The 24,936-nt window shown below is 40.9% G+C and overlaps 1 protein-coding gene across 2 annotated transcripts in view; it reads right to left on the reverse strand.

Annotated features, from left to right (window-relative positions):
- Nucleotides 1-719: 719 nt before the first annotated feature.
- The window catches only part of tmem120b (transmembrane protein 120B), a 48,952-nt gene continuing 24,735 nt past the window's right edge, over nucleotides 720-24,936 (reverse strand). For both annotated transcript variants that reach the window (XM_073065592.1, XM_073065591.1), the window contains exons 8-13: nucleotides 16,215-16,280; nucleotides 15,051-15,112; nucleotides 11,754-11,846; nucleotides 10,331-10,395; nucleotides 7,672-7,740; nucleotides 720-2,451 (exon numbers count right to left, since the gene is read on the reverse strand). In XM_073065592.1, the coding sequence (XP_072921693.1) occupies nucleotides 2,338-2,451; nucleotides 7,672-7,740; nucleotides 10,331-10,395; nucleotides 11,754-11,846; nucleotides 15,051-15,112; nucleotides 16,215-16,280 (469 nt within the window). In that variant the 3' untranslated portion in view covers nucleotides 720-2,337. The remainder of the gene's footprint in view (nucleotides 2,452-7,671; nucleotides 7,741-10,330; nucleotides 10,396-11,753; nucleotides 11,847-15,050; nucleotides 15,113-16,214; nucleotides 16,281-24,936) is intronic.

The following is a 24,936-nucleotide window of genomic DNA, read 5'->3' on the forward strand; positions in this document are numbered from 1 at the left end:
ATTTGCTTTGCACTGTGTTATATGTGACTACCTCATAGTTTTTAAAATATTCTCCTGGAATCCAACTGAATACACTATTGAATATTGTAGATCGCTGCTGTATAGCACTTTGGTAACAAAATAATTTAAATCACATTTGATGGTGTAAAATAAAAGGCAGACCTTCAGTTGTTCCCATTTTGTGTGACAAGATTCTATTCTATTCAGCAAAAAAAAAGTTAAATACAAAATTTCACTCATGAGCAATGTATTTTTCTAATATTGTAAAACAAAAATAACCCTGATTAATCTGCAAAAAAAAAAGACTAGCTGGAGGTTGGTTTCAGTTTGTAGATATCAGAGTGACCACAGGACATGACATTGTTTGACACTGGCTCACTGAAGTCTTCTGCATAAATTAATCATTACAGAGTTTATATTTAGCTCTGGGAAAACCAATACAAGGACTCCTCCCTCTAGTCTTAAGAGGACATGTTGCTCACAATGTCACAGGTTTTCATTCATGATTATAAATCCCTTTTGCTCATAAATAGTGTTTATGCTTTGACTACAACACGAGTGAATCCGCAGATGCTGGAAATAAATAAAAAACACAAAATGCTGGCAGAAGTCAGCAGGCCAGACAGCATCTATGGGAGGAGGTAGTGACGACGTTTCGGGCCAAAACCCTTCATCAGGATGTCTCCTGATGAAGGGTTTTGGCCCGAAACATCGTCACTACCTCCTCCCATAGATGCTGTCTGGCCTGCTAAGTTCTGCCAGCATTTTGTGTTTTTTATGCTTTGACTATTACCTGCACCAATTTTACTCTTAATTTGGATGAATAATGGAGTGTACAGACATGCACATGTTCCCGGTTTTAGAAACTGCAGCTAAAATGTTGGGCCACAAAACCTACAGATTCTGATATCAATTGAAGGTATCGATTCCAAAACAATATATTTTAAACAAAGCCTAAATTCCTTGGACCATGGTTAAAATTCAGCATTGGTGCAGTGTATGACACTCAAATCAATGCAAGATTAACTATGCCTCCGCTTTGAAGGAATAACATACTCTTCCCGAGAAATGATAAATCTGAGCAGACCTGTACTCACTCCCTGTGTTCCTGACCTTTGTGGCATTTTCCTGTGTGCCCTAATGTTCGTTTACTACATGATCCACGCTTTTACTCATTTAGGTGATTTCTCTTGATTATTCATTATTAGTGTCATATCACTTGCAAACAAATATTTAAACTAATTCAAGAAAACCTCACTATTTTAGTGCTTGTTGTGTTTGTTTTCATTAACAAATGAGCTTATTTCAGATAATTCATTCTGCAACAGAGGGGGGGAAAAACCCTTGGACTGTGATAACATTTATTTGGGCTCTCGGCTCTTCCACAATTCCAAATATTAAGTCATTCAGTGTTCCTTCATCAATAGCTGGCACTTTGCCAATTGTGGAGAGGAAAGTTTCCTTAAAGTAAAAGATCAGTTACCCTGAGTCACTCTAAATACCTCCAACTAGATTAAGAGTGGCACTAGAAGACATCTGAAAGAGGAGGTAGTTTGATCGGAAGTGGTCCTGTTTGCTTGGAAAATAGCATCCTGAAAACAGAATCCAAGGGAAAGACAGACTAAAAAGGAACAAATGAAGGAATGGTTGTTAAAAGTAATATTACCCATGTAGCAGGACAATTAATTAATTTGATATGTAATTCAAATTGCAATATACATTTAATGTTATCATCACATCTACAAGCGTGGAACACAGAATACGCATGCATAAATAATTTGAATATTATACGTAGTAATTGAAACAGTGAAGAATCAAAAGTTTACGTTGGTATAACCTTTTATATTGGCCAATTAAGACTAATGTTATACTTCAATGAAAATTTTAATGGTTGCTGACAGCCAATAAACTACCTAACAAGTTAAATCATGATAAAGGTTTATCCAAACATCTCAGAGATGATATTCATTTCACATCAACATCACATTTTGCCCCATCAAGTGCTCGCTGGCAATATAAATCACATTTAGACAGTAACATCCCATGGTAGTGAAAAACTATAACATCGAAATAAAATATGACAAGTTTGGGACAATGATCCATACTAATACAGTATATGGATCTTAAAAGTATAATAATTTCACTTATCAATTTCTGTCAGAATGAATAGAGAATGCAGCTACCATCAGGATTCTTGTAAATAGTTGTGTGACAGTTGTAAATCCTGCCTCACTGATGTGCAAGTGTTCAGACTCAAATCCAGTAGCAAATGCAAGGGTATTGGAATATATTGCCATCTTCCCCAGCAATGTTGTTTAATTAGCAGGTTTCAGACATTCACAGCTTTTTCAATTTATCTTTGTTCTTCTGAAACTTTTGATGAACAACTTTAAGAGTGGTAAGGAAGTTCCCAAGAAATAGCACCAGGAATGTGAGAGCCAAGACAAAAACCTGAGACACAAGAGTAAATAGGTCAACCAAACTGAGAACAACCAGTCCATCACAGGCAAAGCCCTCCCCACCACTGAGCACAGTGACACGGAGCCTTGCTGCATCCATCATCAGGTACCCCAATCTTCCTCTCTTCTTGCTGCTGCCACCAGGAAGATGGCACAGGAACCCAAGGACTCGCATCACCAAGTTCAGGAACAGTTATTAACCCTTAATCATCAGCCACTTGAACCAAAGGGGATAATGTCACTCAGCTTCACTTGTCCCATCTGTTTCCACAACCTATGGACTTACTTTCAAGGACTCTTTATCTCATGTTCTCAATATTTATTGCTTTATTATTATTATTATTATTATTTCTTTATTCTTTCTTTTTGTATTTGCACAGTTTGTTATCTTTTTCAAACTGGCTGTCTTCCCTGTTGGTGCAGTCTTTCAGTGATTCTATTATGGATTTATTGAATATGCCCTCAAGAAATAAATCTCAGGGTTGTATATGGTGACATTTATGTACTTTGATAATAAATTTCCTTTTAACTATGGATTGTGACAAGGAAACTCAAGATAAGATTATTCACAACTGTGACTCCCTGTACCAATTTCTAAATATAAGGAGGTAAGATTTTCCATTGAGAAAAATAATAAAATCACTTTGAAACCGTTTATTAAATGAACTTGGTAAAGTTTTCACAGCTCACTTGGGATTATGCAAAGCTGCAGGTGAGGGCAAGCAAAACCCATAAATCAGAACTTACTACATTCCAATAAGACAGAGGATTGGCACATTTTCAAGGAAGCATGGTTTTTGATTAACTGACCATAAAAAAGCTCTGACAGCACATGCAAAGACATTCAGGCAGACTTGTGTTAAACAACTGCTTTAAGATGCTTTGCTCTGCATATCTGCAACTCTCCGAAGTTTAGAAGAATGAGAAACGATGTTACTAAAACAAAGTTGTGAGGGTGTCCTGTCTGGAGTGGGAAAGTCTAGAAATAGGGGGTAGAATCTCAGGATAAAAGGTACACAGAGAAATCTCTGCCCTGGGAACTGGGTTGCTGCATTATTATGTATATTAAACACAGAAGTAGATAGATTTTAGACTGCAGGTGAATCAATGAACTAAGGGATCAAACAGGAAAGAAGCCATAGTTAGAAAACAGTGGTCTTGGTGATAGTGGTGGAGACTTTGAGCCTATTTTCCTTGTTTACATTCTCACAGTCCTATATTTCAGTTGCAAAAACCAGAAGAATACTATATCTGAATTACTGAATATACAGATATACAGAATATACAAATATCTGAATATCTGAATACTATATATAAGAATTCTATATCTGAATGCACGAAGTGTCAGAAATAAGGCGGATGAGCTTGAAGTTCAGGTGCGAATGGGTAACTATGATGTTGTTGGGATAACGGAGACATGGCTGCAGGGAGATCAGACCTGGGAAATGAATGTACAAGGGTATACGTGCTATCGTAGGGACAGAAATGTGGGCAGAGGGGGCCCTGTTGGTGAGAAATGAGATTCAGTCCTTTGCAAGGGGGGACATAGGATCAGGAGAAGTGGAGTCTGTGTGGATAGAATTGAGGAACAGTAAGGGCAAAAGGACCCTAATGGGTGTTGTCTATAGGCCACCAAACAGTAGCATGGATATTGGGTGCAAGTTGAATAGGGAGTTAACATTGGCATGTGGCAAAGGTAATGCCGCAGTAGTTATGGGGGATTTCAACATGCAGGTGAACTGGGAGAATCAGGTTGGTGCTGGACCCCAGGATAGGGAGTTTGTAGAGTGCCTAAGGGATGTATCCTTGGAAAGAGCTTGTACGAGAGCCGACCAGGGACAAGGCTATTCTGGATTTAGTGTTATGTAATGAACAGGATTTGATAAGCGATCTTGAAGTAAAGGAGCCATTAGGAGGTAGTGATCATAATATGATAAGTTTTTATCTGCAATTTGAGAAGGATAAGGGCAGCTCGGAGGTGTCAGTGTTGCAGTTGAACAAAGGAGACTATGGAGCCATGAGGGAGGAGCTGGCCAAAGTTAACTGGACGGATATCCGAGCAGAAAAGACAGTGGAACAGCAATGGCAGGTATTCTTGGGAATAATGCACAAGGTGCAAAATCAGTTCATCCCCCGGAGAAGGAAGGATTCAAAGGGGGGAAAGGGGCCACAGTGGTTGACAAAGGAAGTCAGAGATTGCATAGCTTTAATAAAAAGGAAGTATGACAGAGCTAAGGTGAGTGGGAGGACAGATGATTGGAAGTTTTTAAGGAACAACAGAATCTAACTAAAAAGGCAATACGGGGAGAAAAAATGAGGTACGAACGCAAGCTAGCCAGGAATATAAAGGAGGATAGCAAAAGCTTTTTTAGTTATGTGAAGAGAAAGAAGATAGTTAAGAACAATGTAGGGCCCTTGAAGAATGAATTGGGTGAAATTGTTATGGGAAACAGAGAAATGGCTGAAGAATTTAATGAGTACTTTAGATCTGTCTTCACTAAGGAAGACACAAGCAATCTCCCAGATGTATGGATGGGCCAAGGACATAGGGTAACAGAGGAAATGAAACAGATTGACATTAGGAAGGAAATGGTGATGAGTAGACTGATGGGACTGAAGGCTGACAAATCCCCAGATCCAGATGGTCTGCATCCTAGGGTACTAAAGGAGGTGGCCCTGGAAATTGCGGATGCATTGGTAATCATTTTCCAATGTTCCTTAGATTCAGGATCAGTTCCTGAGGATTGGAGAATGGCTAATGTTATCCCACTTTTTAAGAAAGGAGGGAGGGAGAAAACAGAGAACTATCGACCTGTCAGCCTAACATCAGTAGTGGGGAAGATGCTAGAGTCCATTATTAAATTTGAAATAGTGGCATATCTAGATAGCAGTGATAGGATTGGGCCGAGCCAGCATGGATTTACCAAGGGTAAATCATGCTTGACTAATCTATTGGAGTTTTTCGAGGATGTAACCAGGAAGTTAGACAAGGGAGATCCAGTGGATGTAGTGTACCTCGATTTTCAGAAGGCATTTGATAAGGTCCCACATAGGAGATTGGTGAGTAAAATCAAAGCTCAGGGCATTGGGGGGGAAGGCATTGACATGGATAGAAATCTGGTTGGTAGATAGAAAGCAAAGGGTAGCGGTGAATGGGTGTTACTCGGAATGGCAGGTGGTGACTAGTGGGGTGCCACAGGGCTCGGTATTGGGACCACAGCTGTTTACAATTTACGTCAACAATTTAGATGAAGGCATTGAGAATAACATCAGCAAATTTGCTGATGATACTAAGCTGGGTGGCAGTGTGACATGTGATGAGGATGTTAGGAGAATTCAGGGTGACTTGGATAGGCTGGGTGAGTGGGCAGATACTTGGCAGATGACGTTTAATGTGAATAAGTGTGAGGTTATCCACTTTGGGAGTAAGAACAGGAAGGCAGATTATTATCTGAACGGTGTAAAGTTAGGTAAGGGAGAAATACAAAGAGATCTAGGAGTCCTTGTTCATCAGTCACTGAAGGTGAATGAGCAAGTGCAGCAGGCAGTGAAGAAGGCTAATGGAATGTTGGCCTTTATTACAAAGGGAATTGAGTACAAGAGCAAGGAAATCCTCTTGCATTTGTACAGGGCCCTGGTGAGACCACACCTGGAGTATTGTGTACAGTTTTGGTCTCCAGGGTTAAGGAAGGACATCCTGGCTGTAGAGGAAGTGCAGCGTAGATTCACAAGGTTAATTCCTGGGATGTCAGGACTGTCTTATGCAGAGAGGTTAGAGAGACTGGGCTTGTACACGCTGGAATTAAGGAGATTGAGAGGGGATCTAATTGCAACATATAAGATTATTAAGGGATTGGACAAGATAGAGGCAGGAAATATGTTCCAGATGCTGGGGGAGTCCAGTACCAGAGGGTATGGTTTGAGAATAAGGGGTAGGTCATTTAGGACAGAGTTAAGGAAAAACTTCTTCTCCCAGAGAGTTGTGGGGGTCTGGAATGTACTGCCTCGGAAGGCAGTGGAGGCCAATTCTCTGGATGTTTTCAAGAAGGAGCTAGATAGGTATCTTATGGATAGGGGAATCAAAGGATATGGGGACAAGGCAGGAACTGGGTATTGATAGCAGATGATCAGCCATGCAGACCCGAAGGGCCAAATGGTCTACTTCTGCACCTATTGTCTATAATACCTGCAGAGATAATATAGGCTCATGGGTCCAGAGGAATGGTGATCAAGCTGCAAAGGTGTGTAACAATCTGGAAGCCTATTCTTGTTATCTAGAGACAAGATCAATCCTCCTGTCCAGATGGGAAAGTTAATCGCAGTTAACCAGAACAATTCTGTAATTATAGAACTAAATGTTTTCTGCGTTCTGGATGTGGAGTTGAACTGTGGACTCCCTCCCGCTGGTCTTATGGGTTATTTTCTATTTTGTGTCTTTTGCCTGATCCTCCTTGTATTTTTTGTGTGTGAAGGGGAGGGGGATTTGGGTTCGGTTGGGATCATGTGCCTGTTCGTTTTTTTTTAAGTGCAGGGAGGAGGGATTTGGGGATTGATGATTGTGCTGCCATTCTTTCCTTTCTCGGTTTCATAGCTATCTGGAGAAGATGAATTTCAGAGTCGTATACTTTGATAATAAATAAATCTTTGAACCTCTAATAATCAATATTATCGGATTGCAAACAAAAACCCAATTAGTTCATTAACGTCCTTTAGAAGAATGAAATCTCCAGGTCATACTGAGAACCTATGAGGAAAAGCTGGATAAAGTAGGCTTGGATCTACTGCTGTTTTGAAGAACAACCAAGGGATTTGATTGAAACAAGGTTCTGCAGGGTCTTGACAACGTTGCTTTTTAAAGGATGTTCCATCTTGGGAGGATCTAGAACTAGAGCTATTGTTTAAAAATAAGGGATCAGCCATTTAAAGTGGATGAGCTGAGACTTGCTGAGAGTTTATGTTATTTTTCCTTGCAGGCTTGTAGAAGCAAAGTCTTTTAATATTTTAAAGTAGGATCAGGCTTGAGGGACTGGATGGCCTAGTCCTGCTCCCAATTTATCTGTTCATAAGAGGGAGAGTTCGCTTTGTGATGATGCACAATAAAGCAACAAGCAAAGTATCAAAATTCTCAGCAAGGTAAGGACTGTCACTGTAATCTGCTGGGGGCCAGTCCTGACACAATTTCACAAAGACAAATTCATTGTCATGTACTCACTTGCCATTCGTTACATCGCTCATGTTGTGAAAGGCCAAAAAGTGTGAGCGAATTGTACAATTGCCAAAACTGCAAAAAGTAACACAAGATAAAAAATGTATTACACATAGATACACTAGAGTTTTATGCAATGCCCTCATTCCTTCTGAAGATACTTGCTCTTTCTTCTGGCACAGCTCAATATGTATCCTGCAGCTTTCAACAGCTGAGTGACAGGGAACATCTTCTCCAAGCCAATGCTGCCCTCCCCCCCCAATGTACACCCATGTGACAGCCCAGCTGAGACCAGTGGGAACCAAGGATAATCACTTTTCCCTTCAATCTAATTGTAAGGCCATTGTTTTAGCTGCTAGATCTGCAGAAACCAGAGCCCAGCTAGTGTGTAAAGCTGATTTATTGGTTGGATAAGATTCTAAGCCATCATGAGATTGCAATCACCTTAAGGCAGCTTTTAACGTGAACTTACTGTAGTACAGCAGTAATAATGCTGGCAAGTTTAAGCAGATGGTACCAATTCCAGCCAGCTCTCCTGCAGTGCTTCATCTCATACAACATCACATTCCAATGAAGAATTTAATTACAGAATGGATGAGAACAGTAAATTGGAATCAAAGCGTGGCAGGCAAAACTGAAATTGAACAATGGGATTGCTTCAAAGTGGAGGTGTGTTCGCATAAACCTAAGTACATCCCCATGAGGCAGACAGGTGGAGAAATTAACCTTCCATGAAGCTGACTTTAAAGTTTAAAAAAAAGCAAAGTGCCGCTACTGGAGTCTCACTAAAGGTAATTATATTGAGGTTCTGGTTGTACTGTCACTAACAAGCTGGCCTAGTTCTGAAAAGATGGCTGTCAGACTGAGTCAGCAGCAGGGAGTGATTTAACCAACAGGAGTGATAAACCTACTCAGCCTGGTCCTTGGCAGATATTTCTGACGAGGATAGTTCTGATAGAAGCAACCAATGCACGATCCTTTGGAGACAGAGTCAAATGATCACTTGGCATCCCAATGGATCATCAGTTGCAGCGTAAAACTTAAAACTACCCAAGTTGGTAACCTTGTGGCCCAGAACATCCCCAATTATACCATCACCAACGAGGCAAGGGGATCAACATTCATACATTGAGTGGTGCAGAAAAGGGCTTGCCAGGAAGAGCACAAAGCATACCAAAAATAATGAGCTATTGCAATTTCGTTTGATTGACAGATGCAAGTCAATCGCAAAAAATTAAAAAGGAGGCAAGTGCGCTCACAATCAATATCTGGTCTGAATGGTGGTGGAACAAGTAACATCACCATCCTTTACTGGGGGCAGGGGAAAACCAGTGTCAATGCTCAGGACTGAAATATTCACAACCACATTCAGACTATATTCAGACAGATTATACATCTCGGCTTCTTCCTGAGATCCAAAACTGCAGAAGGTAAAATTTAACGCTACAAAATGTAAAGCGTTAGGAATGCAGTTACAAACAAGACAGATCTTGGCTTCGTTAACAGAAGCGCAAGGTAAAAGATAAACAGTCATCATGAACTTTTGTAAAACATTGGTACCGCCTGAATGGAGCATTTTGAGAAGTGCCGGGCACCATAGTTCAGTGTAGGAGGAAGTTTGGGAAGAAGAGATTTATCAAAATAGTTCATGGGAAGAGGACTCTAATGATGTGGGGAGACTGTTAAAGCTATAGTGCTTCTCTGTGGAATGGAATATGTGGTGTGGAGGAGCAAGCAGTTTGGTATCAGGCAGAGACAGGAAAAGCATTGCATCAAAAACCAGGAGACATAAAATGAAGGTTATCTGCAAGAGTTACGTGAAGGAATTCAGTTTCTAAAAAAATTTCCACAGCAAATGATAAAACACAAAGCTGAATCTTAACATTTAAAAAGGTATTATGTAAGTATTCAAAAGGAAAGTACCTGTAGGGATATGGTGAAAGAATTAGCTGGATTACATTTGTATAGAGCAGGTAAAGGGTTAAAAGGTCAAATAGCTTCATCCCCCAGACTGTAAGACTACCGAACTCCCTGCCAGCACCCAGGTCTTGTCATATATGATACACCAGTAGCATTATGTTGTTTAATTTTTTAACTTGTGTCCTGAATGCATCTTACTATTTGTTAATTTATTTGTCATAATATTACTTTATGTGTTGTGTGTGTATGTGAGTTGTAACCAGAGGCCACAGTTTAAGAATAAGTGGTAGGCCATTTAGAACGGAATTCAGGAAAAACTATTTCACCCAGAGAGTTGTGGATCTATGGAATGCTCTGCCTCAGAAGGCAGTGGAGGCCAAGTCTCTGGATGCTTTCAAGAAAGAGTTAGATAGAGCTCTTAAAGATAGCGGAGTCAAGGGATATGGGGAGAAGGCAGGAACGGGGTACTGATTGTGGATGATCAGCCATGATCACATTGAATGGCGGTGCTGGCTCGAAGGGCTGAATGGCCTACTCCTGCACCTATTGTCTATTGTATACACTGTGTTGTGCTTCTTGGTCCAGAGGAACATAGTTTCATTTGACAGTATATGTGTGCACAGTTGAATGACAATAAACTGAACTTGGTTTTGTCTGGGGTGGGGGGAAGTAATCTTGTTTTCAGCTAAAATATTTAAAAGCATTTTTAAATTTTTTTTGGAGCCATTAATTTAGTTTCACTTACATGGCCAAAGAAAAGAAATGGAAGGAGAAAAGTTAATCCTCTCCACATCCATGACTGAAATCCTTCTGCAATGAATAAAAATAAACCACACTGAAGTCAGATCCAAGACAGGAGTCAAGAGAAACCTTCATGAAGGCAGAGTTCACTCTTGATAACATCAAATCCAGTGTACAAACCATTGCACATTTGCTTTCCAAGGGAAAATTCTCTAATCCAAGAAGTGGGAAAGCATTCAAGAACAGCTATGAATAAACAATAAACTATTTTACAGATAATGCCCATATTTTGAGAATAAGTAATAATTAAGTTGCTTATGTGACTCTTACCAGGTTTGCCTGTAGAAATATAACATTTAATCTCAAAAATCAGATACCCTTCTCCTTTTGCCCTTCTCCCTTAAAGGAATTAAGAATTATGGTTGCATTTCCATTCCTGGTAACCTTTCCAAACTTCAGAAAAGGAACAGGCTGCTCAGCATTAAATGGTTATAAATCACTTTAAAATTAGGACAAGCCGAACAGTCAAGATGAGCGTCACTGAATTCTAGGGAAGTACATACATATTTACAAAATGAAGTACATTTCTGTGGTCGAATTTTGGGGGAGGGAAGGGAAGAAAGCTTTCCACTTCCTAATTTACTGATTTCCTAATTTAAATTGGAAGTTAAAACAAAATGTAAAAACTAAAACTTCAAGTACACCATTTAAATATTGATGCTTAATCAACCTTCAGAATCTGGAGATAAAATTTTGTTCATTATATATCAATTTTTTAAAATTTAGAAATTATAATTTATTAGTACAGACCTTGCCATAATGGGTGCAGACATTTAGTGTATTTTTTGTGCTACCGTGACCAGGAGAATCAGATAAATGCAAATAACAATCCGCACCATACAAATTCAAGAGCCGAGGGAAGCTTACATTATGTGTAGCACTATAAATAAAATCAAATTCAGTGCATACATTAAATCCATATAACTGACAAATTCAAAAACACTGCATATGCACTTTCAAAATCCCAATCGTCAGTTTCCACACCTAACACTGTGGTGGGATCAGCTCACCACACTGACCAAAGTAGTACCTAAACTATTCTATGGCAGCTATGAATAGATAGCAGACATCAGCAGTACAGACCAGGCCCACATCTTGAGAATAAATAATAATTAAAAAAATATTGGCTGCATTACTCTTACCAAGGAAAGTACCTGGAATCATCTCAATGCAAAAAGCAAATCATACACCATAACAAATTAGTACCTGGGCGGTGGACAGGGGTATAAAACAAATGCTGTCCATGTTCCCTTCTCTCAAAGGAATATAAGAAGAGAACATTTTATTTTTTCACAACTGAAGACAGTGCAGTCATATTGTAAACATTTAAGATTTGTAGGTAAACAAATTAACGTCACATTACATACCTACTGTGAGATCCATGTGATCCCTTTCTCCCAATGCCCGCAATCTATAAAGGCAGCCACTTTGATAATAATACTGCAAGAACTGCACACAGCCTAAAAGAAAATGTATTTAAGATGAAGCAAAACCTGAATTAATATAGTCTCCAATTTATATTACTTTTACCAGGTTTTAATACTTTTTCCTACTGTTTTGCCTACAATATACCATATTACTTAAGTTTATTACAAATCTTTAATCCCTGTTCTTTATTTCCTGCTCTCTCCAGCTAATAACGTTTGACCTAAGCTTTTGTTTCAACATTCAAACTACAGCACCTCACCAAAACACGCAACTGCTTCCAGATTACCATCAAAATTATTATATTTTATTTTTGCTAAGGATACTACCTTTCCCTGACAGCAATCTCTACTTGTGTGTTATGTTGAAAGACATTAGTTAACGAGAGAATAAACTTACCTGGTTGTTATGTTAAGCAACTCTGGGATTTTGAATATAATGCAATGATGTGGTTAACTGTGACCAATGATCAACCCCATCAGTAAGGAGGGGATTTATAATTCTAACAGAAACTAAGGTGTTGTTTAATTTTTTAAAAACTAATTTATGAACAAGCTGAATTTTTCAATCAAACATTCCTACAAGTGAATTTTAGATGAAAGATTCTAGTAATAAGTAAAAAAAAAACAATAATCCTGTCCACTTATCATTTATATTATCACATGTCTAAGTTATTGGCTGAAATTAATCAAATGAAGATACATTAAAAAGTTTGATCAGTTTTCAAACAGGCTAAAATGGTGGAAAACTCCATGACTGCATATTCTCCAAAGCCTGAGTAAAACTTAATATGAAATGAAAAATCACTAACCCAAAGTGGAAAGCAAGGCAGCTTTCCTTGCATCCTTTACTTCCAGCCAAGGCAAGTCAGACTGCCTACAGATATGGAACTTCTGACATTGAAAAAAAAATGAGAATTGTTCTCAAGAATACAGAGCTAACTATCAAGTCCACTGTGCGCAGGATATACAAATCATTACTCTTGCAGAGGGAACTACAAGATAAGCACTACAGAATTAACAATTAGTATAGTAATTTGGAAGTAGAATGGAACTTGATACTTCCCCTGAAAAGGTTTGGCTCTGGATATAGGAAGGAGTTGGTAAAATGGCATATTACCAACTGGAACACTGATAAGTATGCAAGTGTAGACCAAACATCCAATAGAGAACTGTCCCTTTCAGATGCTAAAAGGGGAAAGGTAGGGTAACAATGCCTGGTGATGGAATCAGAATCAGAATCAGGTATACTATCACTGGTATATGTTGTGAAATTTGTTGTTATGTGGCAACAGAACATTGCAACACATACAAAAAACCATAAATCGCAATAAGTATTTAATAAAAAAAAAGAAAGTTAAATTAAATATGTAGTGCAAAAAGAGACAGGAAAATACTGAGGCTGTGTTCATGGGCTCATTGTCTATTCAAAATCTGATGACAGAGGGGAAGCTGCTCCTGAAACGCTGGAAGTGTGTCTTCAGGCTCCTGCATTTCCTACTTGATGGCAACAATGAGAAGGGGGCATGTCCTGAGTGTCTCCGGAGGACTGGAAAATTGCAAATGTCATTCCACTTTTTTAAGAAGGGAGAGAGGCAGAAGAAGGGAAATCATAGGCCAGTTAGCCTGACTTCAGTAGTTGAGAAGATGTTGGGAGTCCATTATTAAGGATGAGGTTTCAAAGGGACATGATAAATTGGCCAAAGTCAGCACAGTTTCCTTAAGGGGAAATATTGCCTGACAAATGTGTTGGAATTCTTTGAGGAAATAACAGGTATGACAGACAAACAGAATCAATGGATGTTGTTTACATGGATTTTCAGAAGGCTTTTGATAAGGTGCCGCAAATAAGGCTGCTAAACAAGATAAGAACCTATGGTATTACAAGAAAGATACTGGCATGGATAGAAGATTGGTAGGAGGCAAAGAGTGGGTTTTAAGGGAGCCTGTTCTGGTTGGCTGCCAGTGACTAGTGGTGTTCTGCAGCAGTTGGTTGTTGAGACTGGTTCTTTTATGTTATATGTCAATGATTTGGATGATGTAATTAATGGCTCTGCGGCCAAGTTTGTTGAGAATGGGCAAAGAAGTGGCAGATGGAATATAGTGTAGAGAAGTGTATGGCATGCACTTTGGTAGAAGGAATAAAGGCATAGACTGTTTTCTAAATGGGGAGAAAATTCAAAAATCAGTGGTGCATAGGGACTTGAGATCCTTGTGCAGGAGTCCCTAAAAGTTAACTTGCAGGTTGTGTTGGTGGTAAGGAAGGCAATTGCAATGTTAGCATTCATTTTGAGAGGACCAGAATACAAGAGCAAGGATGTAATGTTGAGTGTTTATAAGGCATTGGTCAGACCGCACTTGGAATATTGTGAGCAATTTTGGGCTTCTTATCTAAGAAAAGATGTGCTGACATTGGAGGGCTTCACAAGAATGATTCCAGGAACGAAAGGGTTAACACGTGAAGAGTGTTTGATGGTCCTGGGCCCGTACTTGCTGCAGTTTAGAAGAATGGGGGGGGGGGGGGGGGTCGGAATCTCATTGAAATCTATTGAATATTGAAAGGCCTATATAGTGGATGTGGAGAGGATTTTTCAGCATAGTGGGCAAGTCTTGGACCAGAGGTCGTAGGCTCAGAATAGAGGAACATTAATTTAGAACAAAGATAGGAGAAATCCCTTTAGCAAGAGGGCAGTGAATCTTGGGAATTCATTGCCACAGATAGCTGTAGTGGCCAAGTCACTGAGTATACCTAAGGCAGAGGTTGATAGGTTCCTGACTAGTCAGGGTGTCAAAAGGTTACTGGGAGAAGGCAGGAGAATGGGATAATAAATCAGACATGATTGAATGGCCTATTTCTGATCCTATGTCTTTATGCTGCCACCCCATGGATCTCTTTTGTTCTCTTTGCCCCTTCGCAATTAAGATTTGCAGACAAACACTTCCAACTGATGGAAAGGTCAATTCTGTTTCAGAATCCACAGATTCCACCCAAAATAGATAGGTTCCAATATTTTCTGATCACTTAAGTCGGCCTGATTTTTACAGTTTCATCCATCCATTCATATTAAATTCAAGATGATTCATAAAATTTCTACTTTGATGCAAAGTCAATGAGCACCTGTTTCTTCATGGATACATCTCACTGCTCTCATTTCCTTCTTTCCAAAACATAGCACATATATTTCATTGTAATAAATGTCAAAGCTCAAAAAGAAATGCCAAATGGAAAGTCATACTTACTCTGATAAATAGAAAATGCTAGAAATTGACTCCGAAACATTTGATACATTAACCCATTAGGCCTTAAAAACAAAAAAAAAGTAAATAGTTCAGAAGCAAATATATTTTGTTATCAAACAACAACATTACTTACAATGGTATGCAGATAAATATGCAATTTAATACCTAAGTAAAAGAATACACTACAAACAAAATTAACAAATAGCTTCTAATCAGGTCTTCGCTGAAGTTAACATTAATTTTTCCTTCAGCACATTTACCTACTCTTTAATTTTTGATATTCTGACTGGGTAACGAAGCCTTGTATGACAATTACCCTTAAGACATTCTTGAACATGAGTTTTTATAGTGAATAAATAACTATAGGTTGCAGACGTACAACAATCAATATAATTCTGGAATTAAAACTGGAGTAGGCTATTCAGTCCCACAATCCTGCTTTGATCCTGCTGTGTATATTGTCCGTTTCAGGACTCTGCCTGAACTGTTTGTTTATTTCCATAGATGCTGCCTGAGCTGCTGAGCTCCTCCAGCATTTTGTGTGTGTTGCTCTGGATTTCCTGCATCTGCAGTATCTCACGTGCTTATGTTCTACATTTCCATTGCTTTTTAATGTGGGGAGTTCTCCCTGACATTATTACTAAACAATTCAGCTTTAACTTCAGGACTAGACTACTTAATTTTGGTATTAAGTAGTTGTACTGCAGCCTCAGTGACAAAATCCTTTGGGGTCCCAGAACAGAATGCAGTTCTCCATCTGTGGTTTTGCTAGATCTTTACACAACTGTGATTATAACTATCAACCCTTTGAATCCTAATCTCCCTGAAATTAGTGCTAAAATTCCACCATGTGTTTTCATGTGCACAATTCTACAATCAGTGATACAGATTTACTTTGCTTCTGGCAGTTAGGTGCACTGCTGCCAATTATAATGTCCAATAATTAGAGCCAAATCTGGTTAACATTGGGCAGACCCGAGGAGAGAATACAGACCCACTTCTGACGCTATGAACAATTGCCATGAGTAATAATCCACAGAACAGCTGGGGAGGAGAGCAAATTGGCCACGTCAATGGCCATTTTACCCCCAAAATATTTAAATATCTTAAATGTACTCTTTACACAGGTCCCCCAACATTGCTCCATAAAAGTTTGGCACTTACCACGTTAACATCACGCCAGAGAGAAACGTAGACACATAGTGATGAGATACCCACCAGCCCTTAATTCTATCAGAAATCATAAAACAAAGTACAGGTAAAATATCAAGGCTTAAATTAACAAATTACTTTACAATGTAGTATGCATGCACAATTCCAAATCAAAAACATCATAACAAATAGAAGTCCTCTGGTACTGCCTGATGAAAGTTTCCACAATTTAATTAATTCTATGATTAAGGAAACAAAATTTAATTTCACTTTATCTAATATAAAAGTTTCTTTTTAAAACCATTCATGACTACATTTGTTATTTCTTAATTAATGTTATAACACTTTTAAAATAATCAATCTAAACAACAGTGATACATGCACATCCAATTTGAAATCCTGGACTTAAATTCAGAACAGATGTGTAGGTCAGTTATCTTTCACAACTATGGCTTCAAAATTAAGCAAGATTCAGTAATTTGGTAAGCTATAACGTTGATGAAAAGGAAAATCTGGTTCACATCTTTGTTATTTTCCCAATAGGTCTTTGGCTGGCACTGACCACACAGCTAGAACTGATACTGAACAAAAATAATGAGTGACTGACATGCTCCCACCCATACACCAAACTGCTAAAATTAGGGGTACGGCAGGCTAAGTTAATGTATCAACATTGTTCACTGGACAAATTCCATTTTGAAAAAGCAAAAGGAACAGTGCAAATGCTAATTATCAATGAACACTGTTCATTGTTCAGTGGTTCCTGTGATGCTTTAGTAATGTTTTAAAATACTTGAGGTGAGCAGTGGGCAATTAAATTAAAATCTGTTCAGATACAATGGATTTGCTTAATTGGGACACATCGGGACCAGTACATATTAGTCTTATTAAGCGGCTGCCCCAATTAGCCAAAGTTTCATGGAAATAGTTAAAAGGTATAAAAAAGACAAATGACCATTTAACTGAGTAACAAGTTATGTACTTAAGTGAAATACAGAACAAATTAGGACACTATCAATATTACTACAGCACTATAAAACTGTTTCCATTCCTAAAGTTATTGACAAAAGAACTCAGCGTACACTACAGCGTTTTGATTGGCTGTAAATGAACAATATCAGTACAGACATCTAATATAGATAATGGACTGCCTTCATATAAAGCTATTGACAATTACAGCCTACAAACCTTCATTTTCATTATAACATTCAAGATGATTGTCGATACCCTCAAATTCTTTGTAGTTGCTAACTTGTTGAAGTAGTGAAATAGTTTTATTTTTACTCTCAGCCATTTCTCTAAGCCTGAGTGTTTGAAACCGCAGTGAGCAAAACAGCTCTGAATTGTCTTTCTGCTTATTTCTCAGCAACTATCAGTGACATTAAAAAAACTGCTCTGAACACAAGCACATTTAACTGACACCAGTTAAAAAATGTTTGCTTGAAGCATGGCATAGTGTCTAATGATGGCGCAATTGTGCATGTCTGATGCTAGTTGGAAACTGTTCGGCAACGGTTCTCATACCAATTCAGTAGCATCGTGTCACAAATAAACAAAGGGAATCTTAGATATTTTGTCAATTAGTTTGTGCTCTTTAAGAGCTGTCCCAAATAAGCAGCCTCCCCAAATAACTGGAATCGACTGTATATCCAATTCCCCATCAGCCATGTGACCTGCTGGATTTGCAGAGTCATCAAACCAGATGCATTTTTCTAGATGAAACAGCGTGATAGGGAAAATTATGAAACACAGGAACACAGCAACTTTGTACTTTAAAATGAAGTTACAAAATATTTTGTAACTTCAGTAATGGTGTTTGAGTTTCTTTGCATTACAGATCTGAGCATCTGCAAGATTCAAATTGAGGAGTCACCCATGATGAATCAGTCTAATTTGTTTAATATTTCCATTGTTAATGTGCTATAAAAATTAATAACTTTAGTATTGTTATATTGTAAACTTCATGTAACATTTTAATAGCCATCTTAATAATTAAAAACTGATAGGATTAGGAAAGCCAGCAGTATTGTAAATATATTAGTTGTAAAATGTTTAAATGGATAATCTAAACTGCAATATATGCTATTCACAGTCAGAGATAGCAGAGGTAATAACAGTCAATTCAACCTAACATTGTAAAATAACCACAGATCACATTACAAATATGAAAGCAAAGCAAACTGTATTATGACATATGGGCAAACATTAACAAATATAACATAAACTTAATTCCAAATTTTCCAGCTCCCAGTTGCTCCTTTGACATTTTTTCCTGCAAGATGACAAGTACCTCATACTCTGGACTCCAATACAATTGTGAGAACCATTCTGTCGAGAAACTCCACTCCATCTGCCAAAAGCGGAATTTCCTGGTGGCCAAATGTGTTAATTCCTATCCCCATTCCTGTTCCGACGTGTCGGTCCATGACCTCCTCTTTTGCCATGGTGAGGCTACTCTCAGGGTGAAGGAGCAACATTTCATATTCCACCTCAGTAACCTCTAACCTGATGGTATGAACATTGAGTTCTCCTTCTGGTAAAAACAAATTGTTTCCCTCCCCCCTTTCTCTCCTTCTTTTCCCTACTTATACCTCTCCTCCTCACCTGCCTATCACCTCTCCTTTGTGCCCCTCCTTCTTCCCTTTCTCCCATGGTCCACTGTCCTCTTTTATCAGATTCCTTCTTCTCCAGCCTTTACCTTTCCCACCCACCTGGCTACGCTTATCACCGTCAAGCTGGTCCTCCTCCCCTTCCCCCCCAACTTTTTTATACTGGCACCTTTCCCCTTCCTTTCCAGTCTCCATGAAGGGTCACAGGACGAAACGGTAACTGTTAATTCATTTTCTGTAGATGTTGCCTGACCTGCCGAGTTCCTCCAGCATTTTGTGTGTGGTGCTCCAATACAGAAAAATTAGTCCTGGGCTGATACCTTGGAATTATGCTTTTTATTTGGAAAAAGGCAAGATAAACTCAATGTACATAGCAAGGAAAATGAGAGTTTTTATGAAAAGAGCCATGCAAAAATTGACAAAAAGTCAAAATGGATGTAAAAAGCAACAAATAATGAACACAATAGAAAATCTAGATGTAGGACACAAAGCAACATAAAAAGCAAAGAAAATATTTTTCTCCTGAATCAAGAACAGACCAACTGCTTATTGCTGTCCAACTTAATAAACATCAGCAAAGCCTTATAAACACTCTTCACAAAAACAAATAACTGCAAACTAAAATGAAAACATTGTGGGAGAATTACTGGGCTCAGTATGATCAAAGGCATTAGTGCAGAAGGAATGTAACTTATTTTCTGCACTCTCCATTAGCATGAAGCAGTTAGAAAGCATTATGTAGATTGTATGCATAATAAATACTCCCCAGCATGATTTAGCGTGTTAAGCTTCAGTACAGCACCCTCTACTGTACAAGTATTTATATTCACATTATTGAGCTTTCTATAGCAGCCATCTGGAGACCTTGAAACAAATCCAATTTAAATTCAAGTTTAATTATCATTCAACCATACATAGGAGTCAAACAGCAATTATTTGTGAACATTTTGACAGAAAAATTTATTAGGCTTTTCAGCTCAGTAGAACATTAAATTACTGACAGCGCTGGTGTAATCACCAACCTAGTACAAATTCCTGTCCTTCCCACTACTGTACTTTGCTCTGCTGAGAACCTGGCAAAATCCAGCTCAAGTCAGCCGACAACTTGATGTGGGGAGCTGCTTGTTCAGCTTAATACCAAGAAGAGATCTCTGGACTGGGCAGGAGCTGAGCAGCCAAAGACAGCGACAGTAGTTTGATGAGGGGCCCCAGGATCTGGTGATCTGTCAACACCTAGAGGAGAAGGTGCTGACAGTCTCCAGTAGTGGCTCACACTCACAGGGACAGCCAAGATGCCTCAGTGCTTAGCCTCTCAGCACTAAGCCGTCACATCACTTGTTTCAGCTCACTTAACAGTATTTGATAGAGGCTATCCATGGGGCAACCATTTGGGGGAGGGCTAGAACACAAGAATTTCTAAGAGGACCACAACCTTGTGGTTTGAAGGCTTGTGTGCCTCAATAACCTGGAGAGTTATGCTGGCTGGAGTCAGGGCTTTATGCTTTGGCTCTTGGTAGTGTCAAGTATGTCAAACAGGTCAAAGAGCAGAGGACAGACTGAGAGTGGCCCACCAGTCCTCCAGCTTCAGGGGTTCAGCTCAGAGCCAACATCCCTCACTGGTCAAACAAAATTGTTATGAAACAGCAATGGAGAATCCTTCTACATCTGAGTGCGACGGTATTCCTGAGTCTCCACCTGGGACTTGCGTGACTGACAGCAGTGAAAACCGAGAGATAGTAATGACATGACAAAGGAAGCCCTGAACACCACCAGCGATGGAAGACCTTCATTGCTGCCCTAAACACCAGTGGCATAATGAGCAGTAGAGAGAAATCATGCCAGGTCTCCAGCATAGTAGACCATAGTCCGAAGAGATGTCTTTTAAAAAAAGACAACAGTACATGGTAGTGTCATGACCTCAGCCCCCTCCTTTGTGAGAATCGCAAGAGAGAGAGAGCCTTACGGTTTGGAATGTGGGCTGGTCGCTCAACAAGACAAAAGCCTCGGACACAGCCATTGTCTTGGGAGACACCTTTGTGGAATAAGGAACTGGCCTACGTGCAAACTCTCAGGGCAATGTGAGATAGGTGATGGGGGAAGGATTGCCTCGCCCCCCCACCCTGATGGACATCTACAACCCTGCCAGTCCAGATAAAAGGTGGGCTGCCGAGGCAGGGCCACAGACGCACCAGAAGACACGCTAGAAATCCTGCGACAGCGTTTTGATAGTGACAGCTGGTGGTGGGGTTCGTGTGCATCTTTTCCTTGCCTGGGATTGGCGACCTCACCACGGAAGAACGACCTAGCTACAGGGGAAGCCACAGATGAGAGTCCATTCCCCAACGAGACTTCCGACGAACTCCTACAGGTTGGAAAACCTGTCGGGTAAATGTTTCATTCAATCTCTCTCTTTCTAACAAAAGTGCACCAACGCGACACCACAACAGACGGCAGCTGGTGGAACTGCAGTGGCCGCAAGAGACTTTCAGATATACAGCGAACAATATATACATTACCCCTAGACAACGATAGAGCTTATTTCTGATTGATTATTACTATACCTGTGCTTTAGATTGAGTTGTGACGACGTATATGATCTGAATGTTTTGTATTAACCATACGTTTGTGCCCCTTTATAAATAAAAACATTTGAAAATAGTAGCACCAGGCTTCAGCGGACCTATCTATCTTTGCTGGTAAGTCACCCGGTTACTGGGGAACGTAACAAGTGGGGTGCTCGTCCCGGATTTGAAACAAAAGGGGAGGGTCAGTGAATCGGGCTGTAAGTCCAAACTTAAATCTGGTTACGCAGGTAGCCAGACAGGAAACCAGCAAAGATGGATGTGGGTGAATTTATGAGAAACCCGACTGTAGAGGCGCTAGGGACGGCTACCAAATCAGACTTGGTAAATCTGGCAAAGGGGTTAGGCCTCGCAGAGGTGAGGTCATCAATGAAAAAGCAGGAAGTGCGAGGGGTCATAAATCAGTATTACATTGGGAAGGAGGTGTTTGCAACTGAGAATTTGGAAAATATCCCCGAAAAGAGATTAGCGAGTGGGGCAGATCAGTTAGAGTTGGAGAAAGTAAGGTTGGAACATGATCTTCAAGTAAAGCAGCTAGAAGCAGCTGCAAAGGAAAAGGAACGGGCTGAGGAACGGGCTGCAAAGGAAAAGGCTGAGGAAAGGGAGCAGGTGTTCAAACTAAAGGAATTAGAGATGAAACGGGGTCATGAGCTCCAGCTAAAGCAGCTAGAAGCAGAAGCAGAAGAGAAAGAGAAACAAAGGAGCCATGAATTGGAGCTGGACAGGCTAAAGCAAGAGCGAAGAGCTCAAGGGCAAGAGAGAGAGGAGGGGTTTGATGTTAGTCGGGCGTTGAGGTTGGTCCCCCCCTTCGAGGAGACGGATGTTGATAGTTATTTCTTGCTTTTTGAAAAGGTGGCAGTGAATCAGAAGTGGCCCAGAGAGCAGTGGGTGGCGTTGTTACAAAGTGTGTTACGAGGGAAAGCACAGCGGGCATATGCCGCGTTGCCCCCAGAAGGGGAAGGGAATTATGATCAAATAAAGGAGGCCATTCTCCGAGGTTACGAGTTAGTACCTGAGGCGTATAGACAAAAGTTCCGAAATTTAAGAAAAGGGTGGAATCAAACGTATACCGAGCTAGCCCATGAGAAGGGTGTGCTCTTGGACTGTTGGTGTACCGCGGAAAAGGTGGCCGAGAATTATGGGCGTCTCAGGGAGTTATTTTTGATTGAGGAATTTAAAGGTTGTGTTCCGGAAGAGATCCGAATGTATTTAAATGCGAGGGCGAATCAGTCCATCTCAGAAATTGCTAGGTTCGCAGATGAATATGCCCTAACCCACAAGACAAAGTTTTCCTCGCCAAAAAGATACCCGAGAGACCGTCGGAATGGTAGGGAAAGTCCACCGGCTAAGGGAGAAACTCCGCCGGGAGCTAGCAGAAAAAGTGAGGATAACAGGCAGGAAACCTGGAGATTTCCTGGTTTAACCTGTTTTAATTGTGGAAAGGTGGGACATATTGCATCAAAATGCCCTGCTCCGAGGAAGGAGCCGGAAAGAGGGAAAGCAGCTATTCCAATAGGCTGTGTTGCGTCGATCAGAAAATCGACAAGAAGGCCCCAGGTAGATGGAATACAGGAGGGGCGGGAGACATTTAGGTCCGAAGGAACCGTGTCTTTGAGGGAAGGGGACCCCCCAATCCCCGTACGAATTTGGAGAGACACGGGGGCGGAACTATCATTAATTAGCTGTAACGTATTACAATTCGGACCTCGGACGGGAGAGGTAGCCCTGAGAGGCATAGGAAACCGGACCGAGGTAGTGCCTTTGCATAGGGTCCTTCTAGATTGTGAGTTGGTGTCGGGACCAGTGGAACTGGGGGTCCTGCCGGAGTTGCCGGGGGAAGGCGTGGACGTCCTTCTGGGTAACGACCTAGCGGGTGGGAAGATGGGTGCCGCCGTGAAGCTGACCACCCAGCCCGTGAGAGTTGAGGACCCTCCCTCAGATAAAAAAATCTATCCCGCATGTGCGGTCACTCGCAGCATGTCGGAAAGGGCAGCTGAGACCGAGAGCGGTTTGAATCTGGCCAGTTTTGATTTGGCCGAGACGTTTTTACTGACTCTGTACCAGCGAGAGTCAGAGGAAGGTAAACCGGAGAGTAAGGAGGAAAGAGAGAGTAATCAGGAAGAGGTAGACCTGTCCTTAGCAAGAAGAGAGTTTGTACGGAAACAGAAAGGTGACGAGGAGCTGGTAGCCTTGAGAGAGTCGGTTCTCTCTGAGACTGAACTGGAGGCAGAGCCAGAGGGTTATTATCTCCAGGAGGGGGTGTTGATGAGGAAGTGGAGACCCCCCTGCGGTGCAGGCCAATGAGGACTGGGCGGTGATACATCAGATAGTAGTCCCGAAAGTATATCGGGACGAAATTCTTGACTTAGCTCATAAGGGACCTTTAGGTGGGCATTTAGGAATAAAGAAGACAGTGGAGCGGGTTCAGAGAGAGTTCTATTGGCCAAACCTGAGAAAAGATATTACTGAGTATTGTAAAAGATGTCATACATGCCAGGTGGTGGGTAAGCCGAATCAAGTTATCCCTAAGGCCCCCCTCCGACCTATCCCCGCATGTGAGGAGCCTTTCTCCCGAGTCATTGTGGATTTTGTGGGACCCTTACCTAAAACTGCGAGTGGGCGGCAGTATATCATGACCCTGATGTGTGCCGCTACACGATTTCCAGAGGCCGTGCCTCTGGGTAGTATTAGGACCTCTGCGGTGGTGAAGGCCCTTACTAAATTCTTTACCACCGTGGGGCTGCCCAAGGAGATACAATCAGACCAGGGAAGTACATTCACGTCTAGCACATTTCGGCAGCTGATGACCCAGCTAGGGGTAAAGCAGATTCTGGCCTCTGCGTATCACCCGGAGTCACAGGGAGCGTTGGAAAGGTTCCACGCTACCCTAAAGACCATGCTAAAAGCTTATTGTCAGGAGAACGTTCCAGACTGGGATGAGGCTTTACCCCTTTTGCTATTTGCCGTAAGAGATACAGTCCAGTGCTCCCTGGGGTTCAGTCCGTTCGAGCTGGTTTTCGGTCACAGGCCCAGGGGACCCCTAACCCTACTGAAAGAAAAGTGGTCTAGCCCGACCGTCCAAGTCAGTGTGATCGACTATGTGCTGAAATTCCGGGAAAGGCTGCATAAAGTATGCGCCTTGGCAAAAGAAAACCTTAAAGCCTCCCAGGAAAAAATGAGTCAGTGGTATAACCTGAGAGCGAGAGAACGAGAGTTTCACGTGGGCGACCGGGTCTTGGTCCTATTCCCGGTAGCTACCCACCCCCTGGGGGCGAGGTTTCAAGGACCATATATAGTGCGTAAGAAAATAGACTCGCTGAATTACGTGATCGAAACCCCCGACCGGCGAAAGCCGACCCAGTTAGTTCACGTGAACATGATAAAAGGGTATCATGAACCCACCCCCGCGGTGGTTGGCGCGGCCATGAAAGCCGATGAGGTAGAGGGGGATGGTAAGGAGGGACCAGAACGGTTTGACAAGATAGGTATAGTCCCCACCAGATTAGAGAGCTCTATTGTATTGGCGAGCCTTGCGGATAAAGT

Source organism: Hemitrygon akajei, chromosome 14 (assembly GCF_048418815.1).
Source record: "Hemitrygon akajei chromosome 14, sHemAka1.3, whole genome shotgun sequence".
NCBI lineage: Eukaryota > Metazoa > Chordata > Chondrichthyes > Myliobatiformes > Dasyatidae > Hemitrygon > Hemitrygon akajei.